Below are 18975 nucleotides of genomic sequence, written 5' to 3' on the forward strand. Positions count from 1 at the left end.
AATATTTTGTGGTGTTGTCTTTTCAGAATTATATTGATCATAAACATGGGGAGAGATTCAAAGATGCTGAAAACTGGGACATTGAAATTCCCAATTATGCCATGAATTTTAGAAACTGTAGCTGAATGAATTGAGAAGAATTAGAATTTAGGGTAGAGCAAAATAGAGAGGATAATTTTAATAAAATTAAAATATATTACGATATAATAATAATAATAATAAAAGACAACATGCACTGAGCCTTCTTCTTTCTAAACATCTTCCTCTTAAATCCTTATTGTTATCTCTGTTTCATGAATCCAATTCCATCTACTATTCAAGAGTTTATGAGGCACCTAAAGAATATATGTGCCAATGGCCATCAGGCTAAACATTATAAACAAACCTGCAAATTTCATTTTAGAAAGTAAATGTTAATTTAAACTGCATCCAGAACAACTAGATAAGCATGGCCAGGCATGCAAATTAAAAATCAGAATTCCAAACTTGATGGAATTTGGGGATTTTAAAAAATGATTTTTCTCACTTGCATACTTATAATTTTTCACTTACTTTAAACACTTGTCCCTTTCCAAGTTACTAAGATAACGTTGTGCTTCATTCAAATAAAGGGAACGGTATCTCATTTTCTTTGGATATAGCTCATGCTTTGCGGCATCATAGCGGCCAACACCAACAGGATTCTGTAAAGAGTAGAGCATTTGGGGTACAGTAAGCACTGAAAACTTTCTGATTACCCACTTCAGAGTAAGGCCGTGGCAAATTGCTTCTATATTAACGTCAAAAAATCTACTGTACATGGATTTGTCTATGAAGTCACTAGCAGTCGAGCTCCACCGGAAGAAGAATTTGCTTAGGGTGAAGCATTTTGCATCTTTCAGCACAAATTGTCTTTCAGCTACTGCAGAGGCACTGCAGAAGTGGGTTACAACCATCTGTTGCTGTTTCTTGCTACGTCTAGAGCTATGCAACATCGGGAATGCAATTTTTACTAAATGCTCAGTTGGATGTTCCATATTGAAAATGATGACAATTCTCCAACTGATATCAGTAGTGTGAAAATATATACTCAATTATCCCAGTTATGCATTCTGTTACCTTAATAGTATATTTACAGATAAAAGTCCTAAGACTGAATTTGGTGGAACCTCAAATTAAAAGTTCCAATGAATTGGTTACATAAATAGAAGGGTGAAGCATTAATTCAATAAATAAATGTGTCTCAAACACACTTGATATCAATATAAATCTTGACCAATCCATTAATGTTGAACAAGAGATCCAACATCTTACATCCCACATCCTTGAAGGGTGAAATATTGCTGCCTGCTTGTTCTAACTAGTATACTTGAAGTTGGTTGTCTTTGTGTAGAGAATGTTGGAAGAGACATACTATTTGGTCTGATCCAAATCTATATTTATACTGAGAATATTGCATGAATACCAGTAAGGAGAAATGGTTGGCTCTTCTTAAAACGAACAGGGAGATTAAATATGTTATTATATAGACGCCTCTTATAATCACCATTGAGAAGGATGATTCTTCTTGGATTTACATTGAAGAATTATAGGTTTGATTATTCTGTCTCTGGAGAATAAGGATGTCAAGCTAGATTGGCTATATGCATTTCACCCAAGACCCGCTCAACAATTGGTTTAAATTGCACCAATTGGATCATCTAGCTCAACACTGTTTGCGCTGACCACAGCAGTTCTTTAGGAGTTTGTTTTTCCTATCACATCTGGAATGATAGGGCTGAGCTTGAGGCCACTAGCACGCAACACCTGTACTTTTGCCAGAGTGAGCTTTGTTATGTAACTATTCCTCTAAAGAGAAATCGTGGCACAAAAAACATTATTTTGCATAGCACACCATGTACACAGACAGAGAATTATACACTAGATATAAGGAAGTTTGTTCTAGCCAATTACCACATCTAGCCTTTCTTAAGCCTTGTCTTTGATTCCCAAATGGAGACCAGAATTCTCACATATTTTGCCAGCTCTGGCCACTTGAGCCTAAACTGCTGATGAGTCCAGATCAGTGTGGAAGAAGTGAGACCTTTCAAAAAGAAGCTTTCCCTAACTGCTTGAGTGCTTCTAATATCAGATAAATGCAAATGACCAAAATTGCACCATCCTTGGCACATCAGAATTTTAGAAGTTTGAGCCTATGGGCAAAGGAAATATCACACTCTTAAGCCACTAAAGAAATTATTTGGAATCCAATATAGAGGAAGGAGCACTTGAGCTACTGGATGTTTTGGACTTCGGTTCCCATTTCAGCATGGCCAACAGCACAAAATTAAGGGAACTGTAATTAAAAAATTTCTGAAAGGTACAAAGCTGCTTATCTCTGATGAAGGCTGAAAATTACAAATGGGTTGGGAGAAATGAATGTAAATTCATATACACTGGGAGAATATCAATTTAGTCATCTTGCACTCATGTTGCTGTTGCCATAGACCAACTGAAGTAAATAAAAACATTGCAATAACTCTGTGTGCGTGTGTGTGTTTGTGTGTAAGCAAGTAAAGATTGCTTCAGCCCCATTTACTGGTGGCCTGAAAAGCCTATAGCTTTTGCTTGAGAGAATATAGCTTTCTGGGGAAGGGCAACTTTCCTCACCTGAAGCCACTAGTTGCATTGGATTGCAACTCCCATCACCCCCAGACACCACTGGGCCATGCTAGCAGGGGAGAACAACCATAGTCCAAAACATTTAGAAAGGAGATGGATGGATGGATGGATGGATGGATGGATGGATGGATGGATGGATGGAGAGAGAGAGAGAGAGAGAGAGAGAGAGAGAATGATAGATTTATCTTGAGCATCTTTGAGGCCAATTAGTAATCTTACAAGTTAAAAAACTGACCCAAATTTTATAGCTACAAATATAAAATTTCAAGAAATGATGAACCCACAAGGAAAAAACCTCTACTTTTTGAAACAAGAGCAGATCCACTGACTTCTAAATAAAAATAAACAACAAATAAACCCACAAATAAATCAGGGATTGAATCCTCCTCCTCTCTTTGGTTAAGATGGCAGTGCCAGCTCCTGGAGGTGGAGGCATGGAAACACAGCCCTGCTCTTGCACTAAAGAGCTCCACTGTGTACAAGAACCGCAATGCTCCAAGGCTCTATATAAAAGTCTTCCTGCTAAAAGTTAATAAAAAATACAATATATGAGCACCCTGTCTTATTGCATTCGTTATTCAAAAAGAAACGTTTTCACTTGAATGTTTTTCCACTTTCCAACATTTTTAAATTTTTTCAATTGTGTGAGAAAAAAAGGAAAGTAATTTTCTTCCCCCACTCCTCCAAGCCTTCCTATCTCCAGTTTCTTACATGCAACCTATACAGTGAAATTGATGGCACAAAGGATAGGCCCAAGTTACTAGTGGATCTTTGAATGATCTCCTTCCCCTGTAACTGAACCATATATGGTTTTATCATCTAAGAGGCAATAACTCAGTCACAGTGGCAAACGAGCTTTATCGAAGAACGGTTCTGAACCCAGTTTTCCTCCCAGGGGCATCTGCAGAGGGACTGGCATCCAAAAAGTCAAATTGGCAGTTACAACCATGCAATGCAAGCGCCATCTCTTTTTATATATGCTGCATGCGTGATAAACATGGTTGCAACTGTCATTTGTCTGTCTTGACTTCCTCGTCCCTGCTCCCTTCTCTAAGTGAAATTCTGCTGGCTGTGTCCCTCTAGCCCTTTCGGAGTAGCAACAAGAAAAAAGGCAGCAACGAGAAAGAGTTATAATCAAGTTTCTCCCTTACAGAACTTCCAAAAAAGAGACGGTATGCTTTTCGGTCAAATCTTTTTGCACCAATCCAGAACGGTGGTTGATTTTCATATTCTGTTCTCTTAATGGGCTTTATGTCATAGGAGCCTGGTCCTGTTTGGAACTAGGGAAAAGAAATAGGCAATTATTTTCTGTTAGTGACTGATATTACCATATGTTCATCATCTTCATCATTAAGCACACATTACAGAAAAACATCCTGGAGAAGATTTGCCTTCCTTCATCAAAGTGAGGCACATGTCATAAGTTATTACCAGTCCCACCATTCTTTTCTTTGCACATCCACAACTGGGCACTTATTTGTTTGCTAGCAAAAGAGGGTTTTCTATCAAGGTGTTTCCTACCTATTTTTCAGTCTGTGTAGTATAAAGAAATAATGTATATTAAATCCAGTACGCTTAGCCTAAGTTTACAGGTTTCACAAAATATTTTTAGGGTTAAGGTGTTTCAGTACAGTATTCTCATTAATTGCCAGAGGCAAGAACTCTTTTTCTTCTACTCTTTCTGGTGCCGGGATGGCATAATGCTGCCACCCAGTGGGATTTCTCAGTTGCTCTCTCTATGGACAGTCTCCATTACCATCCTACAGAAGAAAATATGTGGGATCTAAAGAAATCAGAGGTTGGGAAACCAGAAGCTGTGAGAGTCTGCAAATTAAGTCTGTAAATGAGAACGGCTGAGTCATTGGTTCATTCCTCCCCAGACTTTTCTAGCATCTTATAATATTATCCCATCACCTCTGTGATGAGACAGCAGGAATAAAGAGAGGCTTTCTATTGCCACAACCATGGCTGGGCGAGGGTGAAAGAGGCAAGACATCATTAGGGAGGAGATGGCCATTGGGTCATTTGGTGGAAGCAAATGGAAACGCGGGCAGGAGAACAAGAAGCACATCAGGAATAGGAGAGATTCGGTTCTGAGAGAACATACAGAATATATAGCAATGAACAAATCTGTCTGTTTCAGTTTCTCTTCCTTTGTAACTTGGCAATACGCACCGTTCGTATTTTTTTCAAGTTCGTGTTTTTATGAATACATTGCTCATAATGTATGTTTCACGCCCACCTCTTGAGACAGAGCAGCCTGTTCCGGGAGAACCGGTAGGATTTCAGCCCGAGACAGCCCCGAGCACGCCATCCCCTGAGGCTGATCCCTCCTGCAGCCTCCAGGAGAAGCTGCCTCGCCCTCTCAGAGGACGAGGAATTGGAGCTGGAAAGACCGCCCAGCCCCAGAGCGTGCCGTGGCCTGCCAGGGCCGTTCCCATCTTTGATTGGCTTCCCTGGCGAGGGATCTACTTAGGAACAACTGCTAACCCGTCTCCCTTTGTTGGGAACAACCGCTCCGCTTACCGGAACCTCTGTCTGTTGCGCCCTGAACTCTTCCCCGCGGAAGCTCCGTTCTTTTGGACCCGGACCGGCTGACGCCCTACCGACGATGCAACGACCCCTGGACTGTGCCCTGGCGATGCTTCTGCCTGCTGCTTGGATTTTGCTTATTGGGAACTTGCCCATAAGTCAGTGTTGTCCAAACTTGGCCACTTTAAGATGAGTGGATTTCAACTCCCAGAATTCCCCGGAATTCTGGGAGTTGAAGTCCACTCATCTTAAAGTGGCCAAGTTTGGACAAAACTGCCGTAAGTTTTCTAAGGGATTCGGGGCTGTTTGAGACTGCATGTGTCTGCATGCACGCTCTGTCTCCCGCTCCTGCAATTGCTCAGGCAGAGCAAAGCTTTTTAAACTGTTCTCCTTTGCATGTATGCCAGGCCTGGGACAGGACAGTATGGGTATTTTGTTTATTTTTTTGTTAAACACACATTTTTTGGTTTATTATTATTATTATTATTATTATTATTATTATTATTGTGAGAAGGCAGGGAGAAGTGAGGGCCTCAAACGAACCATGTTTGCTAGGGGAGAGCGCTGTGCACCATGGGGCAGCCTTGGGGGGGACGGCAGGAGGGAGGAAAGACTGCAGGCAAAAGGCACGTTCGCACCAGAGTGGAGAGAAACGGCAGGGGGTGGCTGTCGGGTCAAGTGGGGATTGGAATGTGTATTGCGCTGATTGAGTGGAATGTCTGCGGTTTTGCGGTTAATTAGCGGCGCTCCGGGGCGGTAAAAAAGGTGAGATTGTGAGCCAAGCCCTCATAGGAGGGGGAGGACAGATAGGGGGTATAAAAACCTGTCAGACCTTGCTTCGGGGTTCCTCCATTGCTGCGGGAGGGACCCACCTTTGCAAACGTGCCCAATAAAAACTTCTGTCTACTGGACAACCGAACCCGTGTCTGTCGTTTTCTGACAAAATTGGCGAGCCAGCCAGGAGTCCTCGACGTGGACCGGACTGTGGGGAACCGGTGAGTAATCGGCCGTAACACCCCGTTGAGGTGTCTCCCGTTTTCCCCAGAGTCGGGTCCGGGACGGGACTCCAATCGCCAGTCAGACAGAAGTAAAGAGGAAGTCGGCCGACAAGGGGACCTCCGGGAGGTCTGGTGAGTACAACCTACCCATAATCTCGGGGAGATTAGCGTGGTTACGAGGCGTTGGACGCCGCAAGGGGACAGAAGAGTCCGGGACCTTCTGTAAGGTGGGAAACGTAGTCAGGAAGGATGGGTAAGGCGCAGAGTAAGAGTGTAAGGCCAGGGGCCAGTGGGAAAAACGCAGTAGGGGGAATCCCCACGGATTCTCCATTAGGACAATTGTTGCAACAATGGGAGACACCCTGGTTGTGTCCATTCACCAGGGGTCTGGAAAAACCGACCATGATAACTTTGTGCACTAAAGAATGGCCAAAATATCCACTAGTGGACCCCGAATTCCCCTACCATTGGGATACTCTTGGAATCCCCAGTAATTACTGGGTGACCCAACTAAAAAACTACATTGTGGAGCATAAAATGTTAACATAAATGTTAACTTCCACCCTATGTGGAAGTCTGGTTCCATGTTCATTGGGAGGGGCCTCGACCCAAGTTAGCCAAAATTTTTGTCCAAAAAGAACAGGAGGATGAGGAGGACCTCTGGCTGACTGGACCTCAATGGGGGCCGCCACCTCCTCCTCCTCCTCTTCCTACCGCTCCCCCTCCGGCGCCCCCACCCTATCCCGGGCTGCAGAAAGAGCTGGACCAGCTGAACCAAGACATTCAGAACTTGCCCTTTATTCTAAGGTCGGCCAGTGCCTTCCCCGTCCTGGAGGTCCCGAACGGAACGAACGCACAGGGGGTGACCGTCACCAGTTACGTAACGGTTCCCATCAAACCCAGTGAGTTGAGGGAATTAAAAAAGACCCTCCCTCGTATGCAAGAGAACGCCCATACCGCCGCCGAACAATTGGAACTTTTTCTCGGCCCGGTGGAATACTCCTGGGGGAACTGAATTACATTTTAGCCCACCTCTATACGCCAGAAGAGAGGGGCCAGATTCGGCGAGCTGCGCTCGGGGCTTGGGAGCGAAGGAATGCAAATGTCCCAGATGCCCCTGCCGCGAATACTAAATTCCCTCTGGCAGACCCAAATTGGGATCCCAATAATGCTGAACATCGGGAGAACATGAGAGGAGTTTCCCCCTGTACGACTAGGGGGGTCATGGTTCCCCAACCGGGACCCACGGGGAACCCTTGGTAAACATCACGGTGGGTCCCACCGGCAAGGAACAGCAGTTCCTCGTGGACACCGGAGCCTCTCGAACATCGCTGTGCCAACCGGGACCCACGGGATTGCGAAATCCCGGGGCGCGTCGGTATCGGTGATGGGGGTGGGAGGCTCTCCGGTCAAGGCAAACGTACTGGAGGGAGTAAGACTGGAGTGGAATGGGAAGGAGGTAACTGCAGATGTGTTACTGATCCCACAGGCGAGAGTGAACCTGCTGGAAAGGGATCTAATGGGTAGTCTAGGAATGGAGTTGTGGAATGTGGAACAGGCAGAAAGGATGTGTTTGTTGCGGGAGGCGGACGTGGAGGTAGTGAACCCTGAGGTATGGGCAGGAGAAGGGGGGGCGGGTCGGTTTCGCATAGCCCCAATTAGCATCCCCTTGAAACCAGGGGTGACGGGTTTGCGGCAAGCCCAATACCCGCTGTCCCGGGATGGGAGGCGCGGGCTGAAGCAACAACTGAGATGGACGGTGCTGCCCCAGGGGTACACCGAGAGCCCCCTCTTGTTTGGACAGGCATTGGAAGAGAAACTCCAGGGGTTCCGGGCCCCTGGGGGTTCTCAAGTGCTGCAGTATGTGGATGATTTGTTGGTGTCTGGAGAGAAGGAAGTAAAGGTGAGAGAAGACTCAGTGGCTTTATTGAACTGGTTGGCTGAGGAAGGATTGAAGGTGTCAAAAGGGAAGGTCCAATTTGTGGAAAGGGAGGTCAAGTATTTAGGACATGTACCCCGGAAGGGCGAGAAGTTGATTGATCCTTCTTGGATACAGGGGATAATGCAGTTGAAGCCCCCTCATACTAAAACGGAGGTGCGGCGATTTCTGGGTCTAGTAGGATATTGCCGGCTATGGATAGATGAGTACATGAGCAAGGCTCAGTTTCTGTATGCGAAGTTGAAAGGATCATCTGACAGGGTAGAATGGACAGAGAGGGACACAGAGAAGTGGGGAGAATTACGAAGGAGCCTGGTGACGGCCCCGGCTCTGGCTCTACCGAACCTGGCCCTCCCCTTTCACCTGTACGTTACAGCCCATGGGGGAACTGCCATTGGAGTGCTGACTCAGAGACGGGCTGGGAAATATCAACCAGTGGCCTTCCTGAGCAAAGCCCTAGAACCAGTGGTGAGGGGATGGCCGACTTGTGTGCAGGCAGTGGCTGCCGCTGCTGTGCTAGTGACAGAAGGGAAAAAACTCACTTTTGGGAGCCCCATGTTTGTCCATTCACCCCATCAGATCTTAAGTGTGCTTAGTCAGCAGGCGGCTGCTTGGATGACAGAAGGAAGGATGTTGAAATATGAGACAGTTCTCTGGATAAGTCCTGATGTGGTGGTAGGAACAGACAGGAATTTGAACCCAGCGGAGTTTCTTGCGGGGGAGCGGAAAGAATGGGAGCCGGCGGAGCACGAGTGCTCCGCCCTGTTGCAGCTGCAAACAAAGACCCGGGAGGACCTGCAGGAGGTCCCGCTGGAGGAGGGTGAGGTCTGGTTTGTGGATGGGTCTAGCCGAGTAGAGCAGGGACAAAGGAAGTCAGGATATGCGATAGTGACGGCGGAGGGAGAGACAATAGAGAAGGGGGCACTACCAGCGGACTGGTCGGCTCAGCTGTGTGAAGTGCACGCTTTGAAACGGGCACTAGAGTTGGGAAAGGGAGTGTCCCTCACCGTCTACACAGACTCGCGATACGCCTGGGGAGTAGTGCACACTTTCAGGAAAATTTGGCTGGAACGGGGTTTACTCACAGCTGCTGGAAAGGGAAGGTTGCAGGGAGGAAGCAGGTCATTGGGTTACAATTGAGGGGACCCAGTAGTGAGCCGTGCTGACATGAGGGGGATGGTGGAGAAACTGCACGAAGGGTCTCACTGGGGGGTGCAGGCTTTGGTAGACACTGTAAAGCCGTGGTACTGGAGCCTGGGGGTTCGATGGGAACTCCACACCCCTTGGCATCCTGACTCCAGTGGGAAAGTGGAAAGGGCCAATGGGGTGTTGAAGCAACATCTCACCAAACTGGGATTGGAAACAGGGCTATCTTGGACAAAGACACTTCCGGTTGCCCTGCTTCGAATGCGGACAGCCCCTCGCAAGGATGTGGGGGTCTCCCCGTTCGAGTTGATGATGGGAAGACCTTTCCTGGCTCCAATGGGAGAGCCTATCCCCGAGCTAAAGGATGCCTTCCTAAGAAAGTATCTCTTGGTACTGTCACAATCTCTCTTGTCTCTAAGAAAACAGGGACTCCTCGCTCAACGGCCCCCTTGCTGAAAGACCAACACCCCCACAAGCCAGAGGATTGGGTCCTGATAAAGACGTGGAAGGATGAGAAGCTGAAACCATCTTGGGAGGGACCATACCAAGTTCTCCTGACAACTGAATCAGTGGTTCGGACCTGACAGGGGGGTTGGACCCACTACCATTGGGTTAAGCGAGCTCCCGACCCCCGACCATGGACTGCCCAACCGGGAGACGGACTCAAAGTAAAACTTAAAAGGAACTGAACTAAGGCAGGGGAGGAGATGACCAACATAAAGGCATAGAATTGGCACAGACAGCTTTGATCACTGGGGATGATCCCCGTGGGGGGGGGGATGTTCTATCATTTTGGGTCTTCTCCCATACCAAGACCCTGGACTAATCAAAGGCAAATGGCTCTAAATCTCTTGGGGATAACCAATGCAACTCAATGTGTATATTTCAACAATACCCAGAACCGTACCCCCCGTTGCCCTCAAAAGGTCCTGCTTTCACTTGTGGAGGGGTCTATAATATCCCTTACGCCTCAACCCCTCTATACCTACCTAAAGGTTTCTTTTTGTTATGTGGACATGAAACTTACACCTATGTTCCAGCCTATAGTTCAGGGGGCCCTTGTGCCATAGGGCGCCTGACCTCTCTATATGCCCTGCCTCCAATGCAAGCGCACCCATCAAAAGAAAAAAGAAAAAGGGAGCTGCCATCTGATTGTGAGAGTGATGTGACACTCTTGTCCGAAACAGAAGCCATGGCTCTGGCCCTCTCCTTAGTAGGGGTCCCTGCACTAAGCGGAAGAGCTTACCTGGACCTAAGGAAGGTGGCCTGCCTCCTGGCTAAAAGTGTCAACCTTACATCCTCTCTCATTGCAGCCCTCACTGAAGAAGTCACTGAGATCAGGAGGGCGGTCATTCAAAATCGGATAGCTATAGACTATCTCCTATTAAGGCTGTGAATCTTTTCAAGGTCTTTGTTGCTTTAACCTAACCAACAATGAGAATTATATTGAAGCAAAACTAGCCAAGTTGAAGACCTTAGCCTCTCGCATATCCGAGGATCCAGAGGGATGGAATTGGTCGTGGCTCACTAGTTGGTTACCTAACTTTGCTTGGTTAAAACAACTTTCTGTACTAGCTATTGGCTTCATTGCCTTACTGGTCCTAGTATGTTGCTTAATGCAATGCCTCCCTGCTTGTGGGAATTACCTGTCCCAGTGTGTGAAGCCCCGGGTCCGGGACGAGGGAGCAATCCTGTTAGCCAGGTTTGAGGCCCAGCAGAGGCGTGAAAAGAAAAAGGGGGGATTGTGAGAAGGCAGGGAGAAGTGAGGGCCTCAAACGAACCATGTTTGCTAGGGGAGAGCACTGTGCACCATGGGGCAGCCTTGGGGGGACGGCAGGAGGGAGGATGGGCAGAAGGCACACTCGCACCAGAGTGGAGAGGGACGGCAGGAGGGAGGAAAGACTGCAGGCAAAAGGCACGTTCGCACCAGAGTGGAGAGAAACGGCAGGGGGCGGCTGTCGGGTCAAGTGGGGATTGGAATGTGTATTGCGCTGATTGAGTGGAATGTCTGCGGTTTTGCGGTTAATTAGCGGCGCTCCGGGGCGGTAAAAAAGGTGAGATTGTGAGCCAAGCCCTCATAGGAGGGGGAGGACAGATAGGGGGTATAAAAACCTGTCAGACCTTGCTTCGGGGTTCCTCCATTGCTGCGGGAGGGACCCACCTTTGCAAACGTGCCCAATAAAAACTTCTGTCTACTGGACAACCGAACCCGTGTCTGTCGTTTTCTGACATCATTATTATTATTATTATTATTATTATTATTATTATTATTATTATTATTTTGCAGTTTCAATTAATGTGTAGTTTTGCATGTTTCCTTAATATAATGTATTTCCGCACTTCCATGGATACATGTTTTTTTGTAAAAATATGACCCTAATATACATTTTAAAAAATGTTTGGGAAAAAGTAATGTCTAATTCTAAGATTTTCAAATGATCACTGAGTTTCAGTGCATGTTCTGGTTTGTAAATGTAAAGTTAGGTAACATTGTTCCCTCATTCCTAGTCAGGACATCGCCATCCTTGTATTGTACATAGGTGCTTCAAGAAAAGAAGGGTCCTTCTTCATTTCCCCAGAATCACAACCCTGTAATTTAGCAATAAAATACTCAGGTTCAGGAGTGGCAGGAACAAAATTCCAAAAGCCACAGTAGGCCCATGTCTTTACTAGAGCTGATTAAAACATTACCTAGTGGTAAGTAAGCTTTTATGTTCTCCAGTATTCTTTTTCAGACAGAGTATTTAGTTAAGGAACCCAATGGGAGGCCAGGAGTTAACAGTGCAAAGAAGTCCCAAGTTTGCAGTTCATAGCATTCATTAAACTCTTTCTTTAGACCTTAATTAATTTAGACCCAAGAGAAACTACTTAGCATCCCAAATATTAGCTGAGCTACAACCCTCAGCTGTTCCAGGCAGCGCATCTAATGGTGAGGGTTGCTGGAAGCTGGAGTTCAGTAACATCCAGCCTGCTCTAGGTCCCATAGTCCTATTATAGCCTGGGCTAGAGGCAAAGCATGTTTGCAAATGTAACGAGCTTGTCAAAATGTATTCCCACTTCTCTTTTTGATATGTATTCTCAAAAAATATTTGGTATGCCATTAAAGCACCCCTTTATTCTGTAAGCAGGGGGAATATGACTGAATGATACATGGATATATAGTGTTCAGAATTCTCTATATGGCAATTAATGTAAGCAACCATTTTTATTTTCACGTAAAGAAGACCTTTATTTTTGGTTGCTGATACGACTGAAAGAGCCATTTAGCTAGACACCTCACTGACTGTATCTGATTTTGAAAAAATAAGCAGGATCAGATGTGGTTAATGCTCCACTAGAAATCCCAGGACAATAGTAAAAAAAAAAAAGTCTTGGAAGAATGCAATGACAAAAGACTTATTAATTTGTTAGATTTATATCTCACTTTTCCTCTAAGAACTCAAGGCAGGTTTACACAACAGCAACTCTATAATGTAGACTGGGCCAAAATCACCCATAAGCTTTCATGGCCAGGAATATATTAGAACTTGGGTTTCCTGGCCTTAATTACTACCCCAGATTGGCATACATCTCTGCTTTACTGAGAAAAATCACCAGAAGATGAGTTCAACTCAAGGGAGAATTTACTTTTTATTACATTGATATAATCTGATGGTATCACTCAGAAAATATACCCCTGTTACATGATTGATTGCTGTCATGTCTGCCTGGTAAATATAATTCTGGATGTACTTTAATCTTTGCTGCTTAGAGAAACTATTTCGATACTTCAGAAAGAAGAAAAAAGAAAAATGCATTCCTTTTTAAAAATTGTACCTCATTCTGTTCCCCATCTGCATTGCTAATGGTGGAAGAAAATCAGCAACGGACAATCGATGAAGAAGCAGAGGAAAGTCACCTACTTGTTCACGTGGAAACTGGCCAATTTTGGCCCAGAAGATCCGTTCAGTTGGACAGTCGGGATCCCGTGCAAAAGTACTAAAAACACCATGTTTCTTTTTCTCTCTTGTTTCCAGTTCTTCCAGGAAGGATTTGACTTTGCAACTAGTCAGCTCAGAGGTTTTTTTCTACCATCATTAAATAAAAGAAGATATTGGTTTAGAAGTGGAAATAAGTAGAATGTGCCTTGTGTGTGTGCATATATACCAAAATGTACATGTGTGAACAATTAATTTAAGGTAGAACTGGATCAAATCCAAAGATCTCACTTCAAATGAATGTGTCTACTATGGGCAAATATAATACAGATACAACTTTCAGCATGATCTGAGTCCCTTAAGAAAATTCTCACTCGAGTCACAAATGATCAGGCTCAAATTATCTATTTTGGATATGTTATGTAAAGACCTAGCTCTCTAGAGAAGACTCTAATGCTGGGAAAGATGGAAAGAAAGAGAAGAGAATAATAACTGAGTCTAGGACTATAAGATTGCAAAATGTAACTTGACTCTTATTACTTGTTTCTATTATACATTACAGCATTTATCACTTCTTTTTAAACATTCCCAATCAGAAAATTCCTTAATTCTATTATTCCTAAAGTCTTAGAGTTTTAAAAAAGTGGCTGGAAGAAAGGATTCACTCATCTGCTGAAGTTTTGTCAGTCTAATTGTAGCCTTCCCAATGTGGTATCTTCCAAAAACCTTTAACTACAGCTTTGATCATCCACAGCCAGTGTGGTCAATGACTATGATGGCAGATAGGATCAAAGCTGTAGTCCAACAAATCTGATGAGCACTCAGTTGGGGAAGTCTATGTACTACTAACCAAATGGTAGAGAACTTTTGCAAGCAAAAAAAGTGAGAACACATACATCACCAGCAAAATGTCCAGAAATTATAGGCTTTGACCTGTCACTTGTGAAGATTTCATAGGGACCTCGAATACTGACCACTCGTTTCAACATCTCATCTACACTATTTTTGAGATTGTAGGTACCAGGTCCCAAACCGCTTCCCTAAAGTCAATCAGGATGAAAAAGCGTCAGAGATACATGAAAACAGCTGCATAGTGTGGCACATTTAAGCAGGTGAACGTTGATCCCTATCTAGCAGTAGATAGATATGCTATATCTAGGGGCCCAGCACTTGACTTCATGGCTCCATCTGCTCCATGGGAAATCACAGATATGATGGGTCAAGTAAGCACTGCCATTGGATGATCACAAAGCTATTTGTAACCCAATAAGAAAAATTACTTCCATTTTGCTCCAGTAGCATGGAGGAGCTTCTGGCAGAAAAGAGGAATAGTTACAAGAATCCCCACCCACTTTGGATGAAAGTAGAATGCAAAGGTTTTATAAAAAGGGATGTTATAACACTGATGAAACAACAAAAAGTAATGATTTTATGGTTACAGTACTGTCAATCCAGAGAAGGCTGACAGATGGAAGCAGGACTTCCATCTTTGCACTCCAAAGACCCTTTCCGATTGATGAAGATTTACACAGAGATGGGCAACCTGCAGCCCCAGGTTTGCACAAGGCCCTCATATTTCAGTTTTGCAGGCCCTGGAGTCTCTGATCTCAATTGCTGAAAATGGAACTCAAACGTTTAAATGATATTTTAGATTCAGTTCCCAAGCATTTTCAGGCAGTAAAGGCAGGACCCTGGAGGACTAGTCCTAAAATTGGCTTAAACTACTCAAACAACAGGGGAAATCTCTAAATCCTATTCCCACCCTTTTATTTCATCCATGCATCTTCCCCCTCAAAATGTTAACTGTGATGCTCAGTCATCAAACATTTACTTAAGGCTGCTATCTGGGAATAGATGAAATCAAAAACAAAGGAACCACGGTTCTCTCCAACTCAAAATAATCTACAATGATTGTCAGCTGCACTGTAGCATTTTAGACAGGGTCTTTTCCCAGCCATAACGAGAGAGGCCAGGGTTTCAACCCCAAGACCTTCTGTGTGTGATGCTCTCCTACTGAACTGTATAAAGTTTTTCTGTACTGTTGAGATTATTTATTTATTCATTTATTTGTTTAAAGAATTAATATGGCCACCCAACTCGAACAATGTAACACTGGGTGGCTTACTGCAAAGAACAACCAAGATAAAAAATACAACAATCAACCAACAAAAATAATAATAGGAATCTGGCTCACGTTCATCGCTGTGTCCCAATGGAAACTTACTCATCACGGTCCCAATGCCCAGGGGAAGAGCCAAGTTTTTAAGGTCTTTCTAAAGCGCAGCAGGGTCAGGGCCAACCCAACATCAGGGGAAAATTCATTCCAAGGGCAGATGCTGCTACAGAAAAGATACAGCTTCTGGGTCCCATCAGGAAATATTGTTTCAAGGAAGGGACCCAGAGCATCCCCACCCTATTACAGCACGTTGGATAGGCATAGATGAAGGCCTATCCCCTTGTCCTTGTCCTTAATTTGGCAGCATGAAATGTGCTGCCTCCTTTGCTGCTGTTCCCAGTCACTGCAAGTCCCTGACTTCTCTCCCAGGTAAAGCCTAAAATATAGTATTTGCTTTGCAGCTGTCATTGGATGCTTTGGTCTCAGAGGACTTATGCCTGTCCCACTCCTGGATTGGGGTGAGATGAAGTTAACTTCATGGGAACACAATAAAAAAAGAAATGTTGCCAGGGCATATTTGGACCATGGTTAGGTGTAAGAGGGGCAAGGTTCATAGTTCATATCCAACCAATCAATTGTTGAGCTGTTCCTTTCTATGGCAGCACTAGTCAGCCAGTGTGAAAATCACTGCCACAAACAACAGCCAGGTGGAAAATCAAGAAGGTAAACTTGCCATATGGACAAAGGTGAACTCTTTAGGAGTTTTACTGTCCATTATTCCTAGGGCAGTCACTGAGACTTTTTCCTTTTCGTCTAGTTTGACATAAGGATTCCCGTAGGTACCAGGGCCAGGATAACATTCCTAAGAGGATGGGGATGGGACAGAGAGAGAGGGAGAGAGAGAGAGAGAGAGAGAGAAATAATCAACACTATAGGAAAATAATAAATATCTCATCTGAACTGTTCCCTAGTTCCAGATTTAGCTTAGAGGCTAAGGTCACTGCTAAAGTGGCAATTCCTTGCAAACAAGGACAGCTCTATTTGTTCACTGAGTGGTATGCGCAGATTTTGCCTGATTCCCATCAGGTCTTTCTTTTTTTATATCAGTCCAGAGTTGTTCATCAATATTTATTTTAATAGGACCTAATGGGATCTATATGACATTAGCAGTCATTCTTCAGGTCAATTTTTTCCCTCTCATGCTAATGTCTTTCTCAGGGAAACAAAGCCCTAGGTGGGAATGGTTGAAAGAGATGGATACATTCAATTTGGAGAAAGACTCTATCATTGCCTTCAAATAACTGAAGATCAGGCATGCAGAAGAGGGAGCAGACTTGTTTTCTGGTGCTCCCCTGGACAAGACCTTGTGGCTGTAAGATTACTGTAATGGTTTCTAAAAGTTTCTAAAAGTTCAAGGAAACTTCCTAACAACAAATGCTGTTCAGTGATGGAAGACACAACCTCAGGAATTAGTTGTTTGAAATACTTAACTCAAGGGCTATATGCTAAAATTGGATTTCTAATCAGAGGGTGTGCTAAGTTCTTTCTCACTATATGTTTCTATGGCTTTTCACACAATCTACTTAAAAAAGAAATAGATTTTTTTTTATCTCGCCTTTCTTATTTTTATAAATAACTCAAGGCAGCGAACATACCTGATTACTCCTTCCTCCTCCTATTTTCCCCACAACAACAACTCTGTGAGGTGAGTTGGGCTGAGAGAAAGTGACTGGCCCAAAGACACCCAGCTGGCTTTCATGCCTAAGGCAGGACTAGAACTCACAGTCTCCTGCTGTCTAGCCTGGTACCTTCCCCACTAGACCAAAGTGGCTCTCTTGGGGGAATTACTGAATATCCACCCACTTCTTTTAGACCTGTCTATATCCCATGATTCCTTCTGGCAGGGGAGTACAAGCAAAGTTTCAGTACATCAATAGTCCCTTCCCATTGATCAGGCAGACAGGAATAACATAGTTTGAGCGCTGCCACAGACAATACTATTTGGCAGAGGTTTTCTGCACTGGCAGGCCTTGAGGATGAGTTCTGCAGTGAAGAAGGCTGCTTTTTCAGCTTTTTTATAGCTCCGACTTTTTTTCTCAGAGGACTGACAGGATGAGGTTTGATAACTATCCAAGAGTTGATTCGGTTTCATTGTTTACTCACCAGGAAACCATGGTTTCACCTAAAATATACCCAGGGCTGTTTGGTGTTAGGAGTAATCCTTGCTAACCTTTCTGCTAACTGGGTTATGGTGTTTACAAAGTATGTTTACACTACCCTTTGCCTTCTTAAGCATGCTGTGTGAATAGAGACTATGGAAGAATAGGAAATGGTTTATTTCTTGGATTTCTGTTTATTATATTGCTATGACAAGGACATAAGCCATGCCATGGAGAAACGTATTATGTTCATCCATTGGTGCTTAGATAAGTATTGGTCTGAAGATTATTTATTAGCTTTTCCTGCATAATAAATAGTTCATGCCCTTGTGAGTGGAAAGAGAGCTATATATTGATTTCCCTTCAGTAACGCATGCATTTCAGGTTCTGGACTCACAAATACAGAATAATAAAATTCATATTGCAAATACCAACTTTGCTACCATGATGACAGTGATGTGCAGGAGTGTCTGCAGAGAGAAGAGGATAAAAAAAAAACAAACCCTCAAGATGACAATTGTAACCCTAAGATCAAAATCCCACCCTTTTTTTTTGTGCGTTGCATGTGTGATGCATATATAAAAAAGGAGCAGGACTGAGATTGTGGGTCCATAGCTGTCATCCTGACTTTTTTGCCCAACCCCTGCCTGCAAGACTTTCCTGGTGAAGTATTTTTGGAATGTATTAATGGGACACAGCCATCCCCAATGTGAGTTGGACTATCACATTACAGCTAGTGGTACCAGACGGGGGAAAGGCTAACCATAAATAAATATTAAAATATTCCTGAGAAAACCATAGGAAAGTCAGATAACTGTATTCTAGTAACATGGAAAAAATTGCAGTTACAGTTGTTTTAGACATCTGATTGTTTTTCTAGCAAGTAGAATGGTGGTAATAAGAAGTTGTTTTTCACCTACTAATCCACCATGAGTCACTCTTGCTTCGCAGTTACTGACTTCAATCTTGCTCTGATGAAGAAATGTAATTTAATTGCTGAGCAAGCATTCCGTCTACCTGGCAGTAGCTTCTAAAAGCACCAGGAATAAAAGAGGTATATTTTCCTTCAAGCCTTGTCCTTTCTTTTTCTTCAACACATACTCAGAGGTAGAGATTTGCCAGCAGAGATTTCACAAAAAGAGTGTGGGTTTCAGATTATTTTATGATGGAAGTGGGCAATCTGTAACCCAAATGCCAGTCCTAGGTCCCTTTTATCAGGGATACTTAACCTGAACAAACAAGCTGGATTCAGTTAGTCAAGAAAGCTTTTTCTAGACACAAAACACCAAAGGCTGTGATCAGAGTCGTGGCTTGAATGACAGGAGGGGCAAAATAGGACAAGTGAAAAATATGCATCATGACATAACTATGTGCCTCATACCCTTATGACAGTTGCCAAGACACAAGTATATAAGAGCAGGTTTTATATCACATATAAATTTATCTGCACATGCGTGTTGCCATTTTTGCATCATTGCAGCTTGCTGTAGCTGTCATTGATTCATGTGTTACTGTACTCTCATTTTCT

The 18975-nt window shown here is 43.9% G+C and overlaps 1 protein-coding gene across 1 annotated transcript in view; it reads right to left on the reverse strand.

Annotated features, from left to right (window-relative positions):
* The window catches only part of CIMAP2 (ciliary microtubule associated protein 2), a 32569-nt gene that overhangs the window by 1527 nt on the left and 12067 nt on the right, over positions 1-18975 (reverse strand). Inside the window, exons 5-10 of the mRNA XM_088153981.1 lie at positions 16031-16150; positions 15284-15292; positions 14069-14212; positions 13158-13322; positions 3792-3920; positions 553-683 (exon numbers count right to left, since the gene is read on the reverse strand). Coding sequence (XP_088010107.1) covers positions 553-683; positions 3792-3920; positions 13158-13322; positions 14069-14212; positions 15284-15292; positions 16031-16150 — 698 coding nt within the window. The remainder of the gene's footprint in view (positions 1-552; positions 684-3791; positions 3921-13157; positions 13323-14068; positions 14213-15283; positions 15293-16030; positions 16151-18975) is intronic.

Source organism: Python bivittatus, unplaced genomic scaffold (genome assembly GCF_059951505.1).
Source record: "Python bivittatus isolate LINGU-HERP-01145 unplaced genomic scaffold, Pbiv_v1 ctg000700_np1212, whole genome shotgun sequence".
In the NCBI taxonomy this organism is placed as follows: Eukaryota; Metazoa; Chordata; class Lepidosauria; order Squamata; family Pythonidae; genus Python; species Python bivittatus.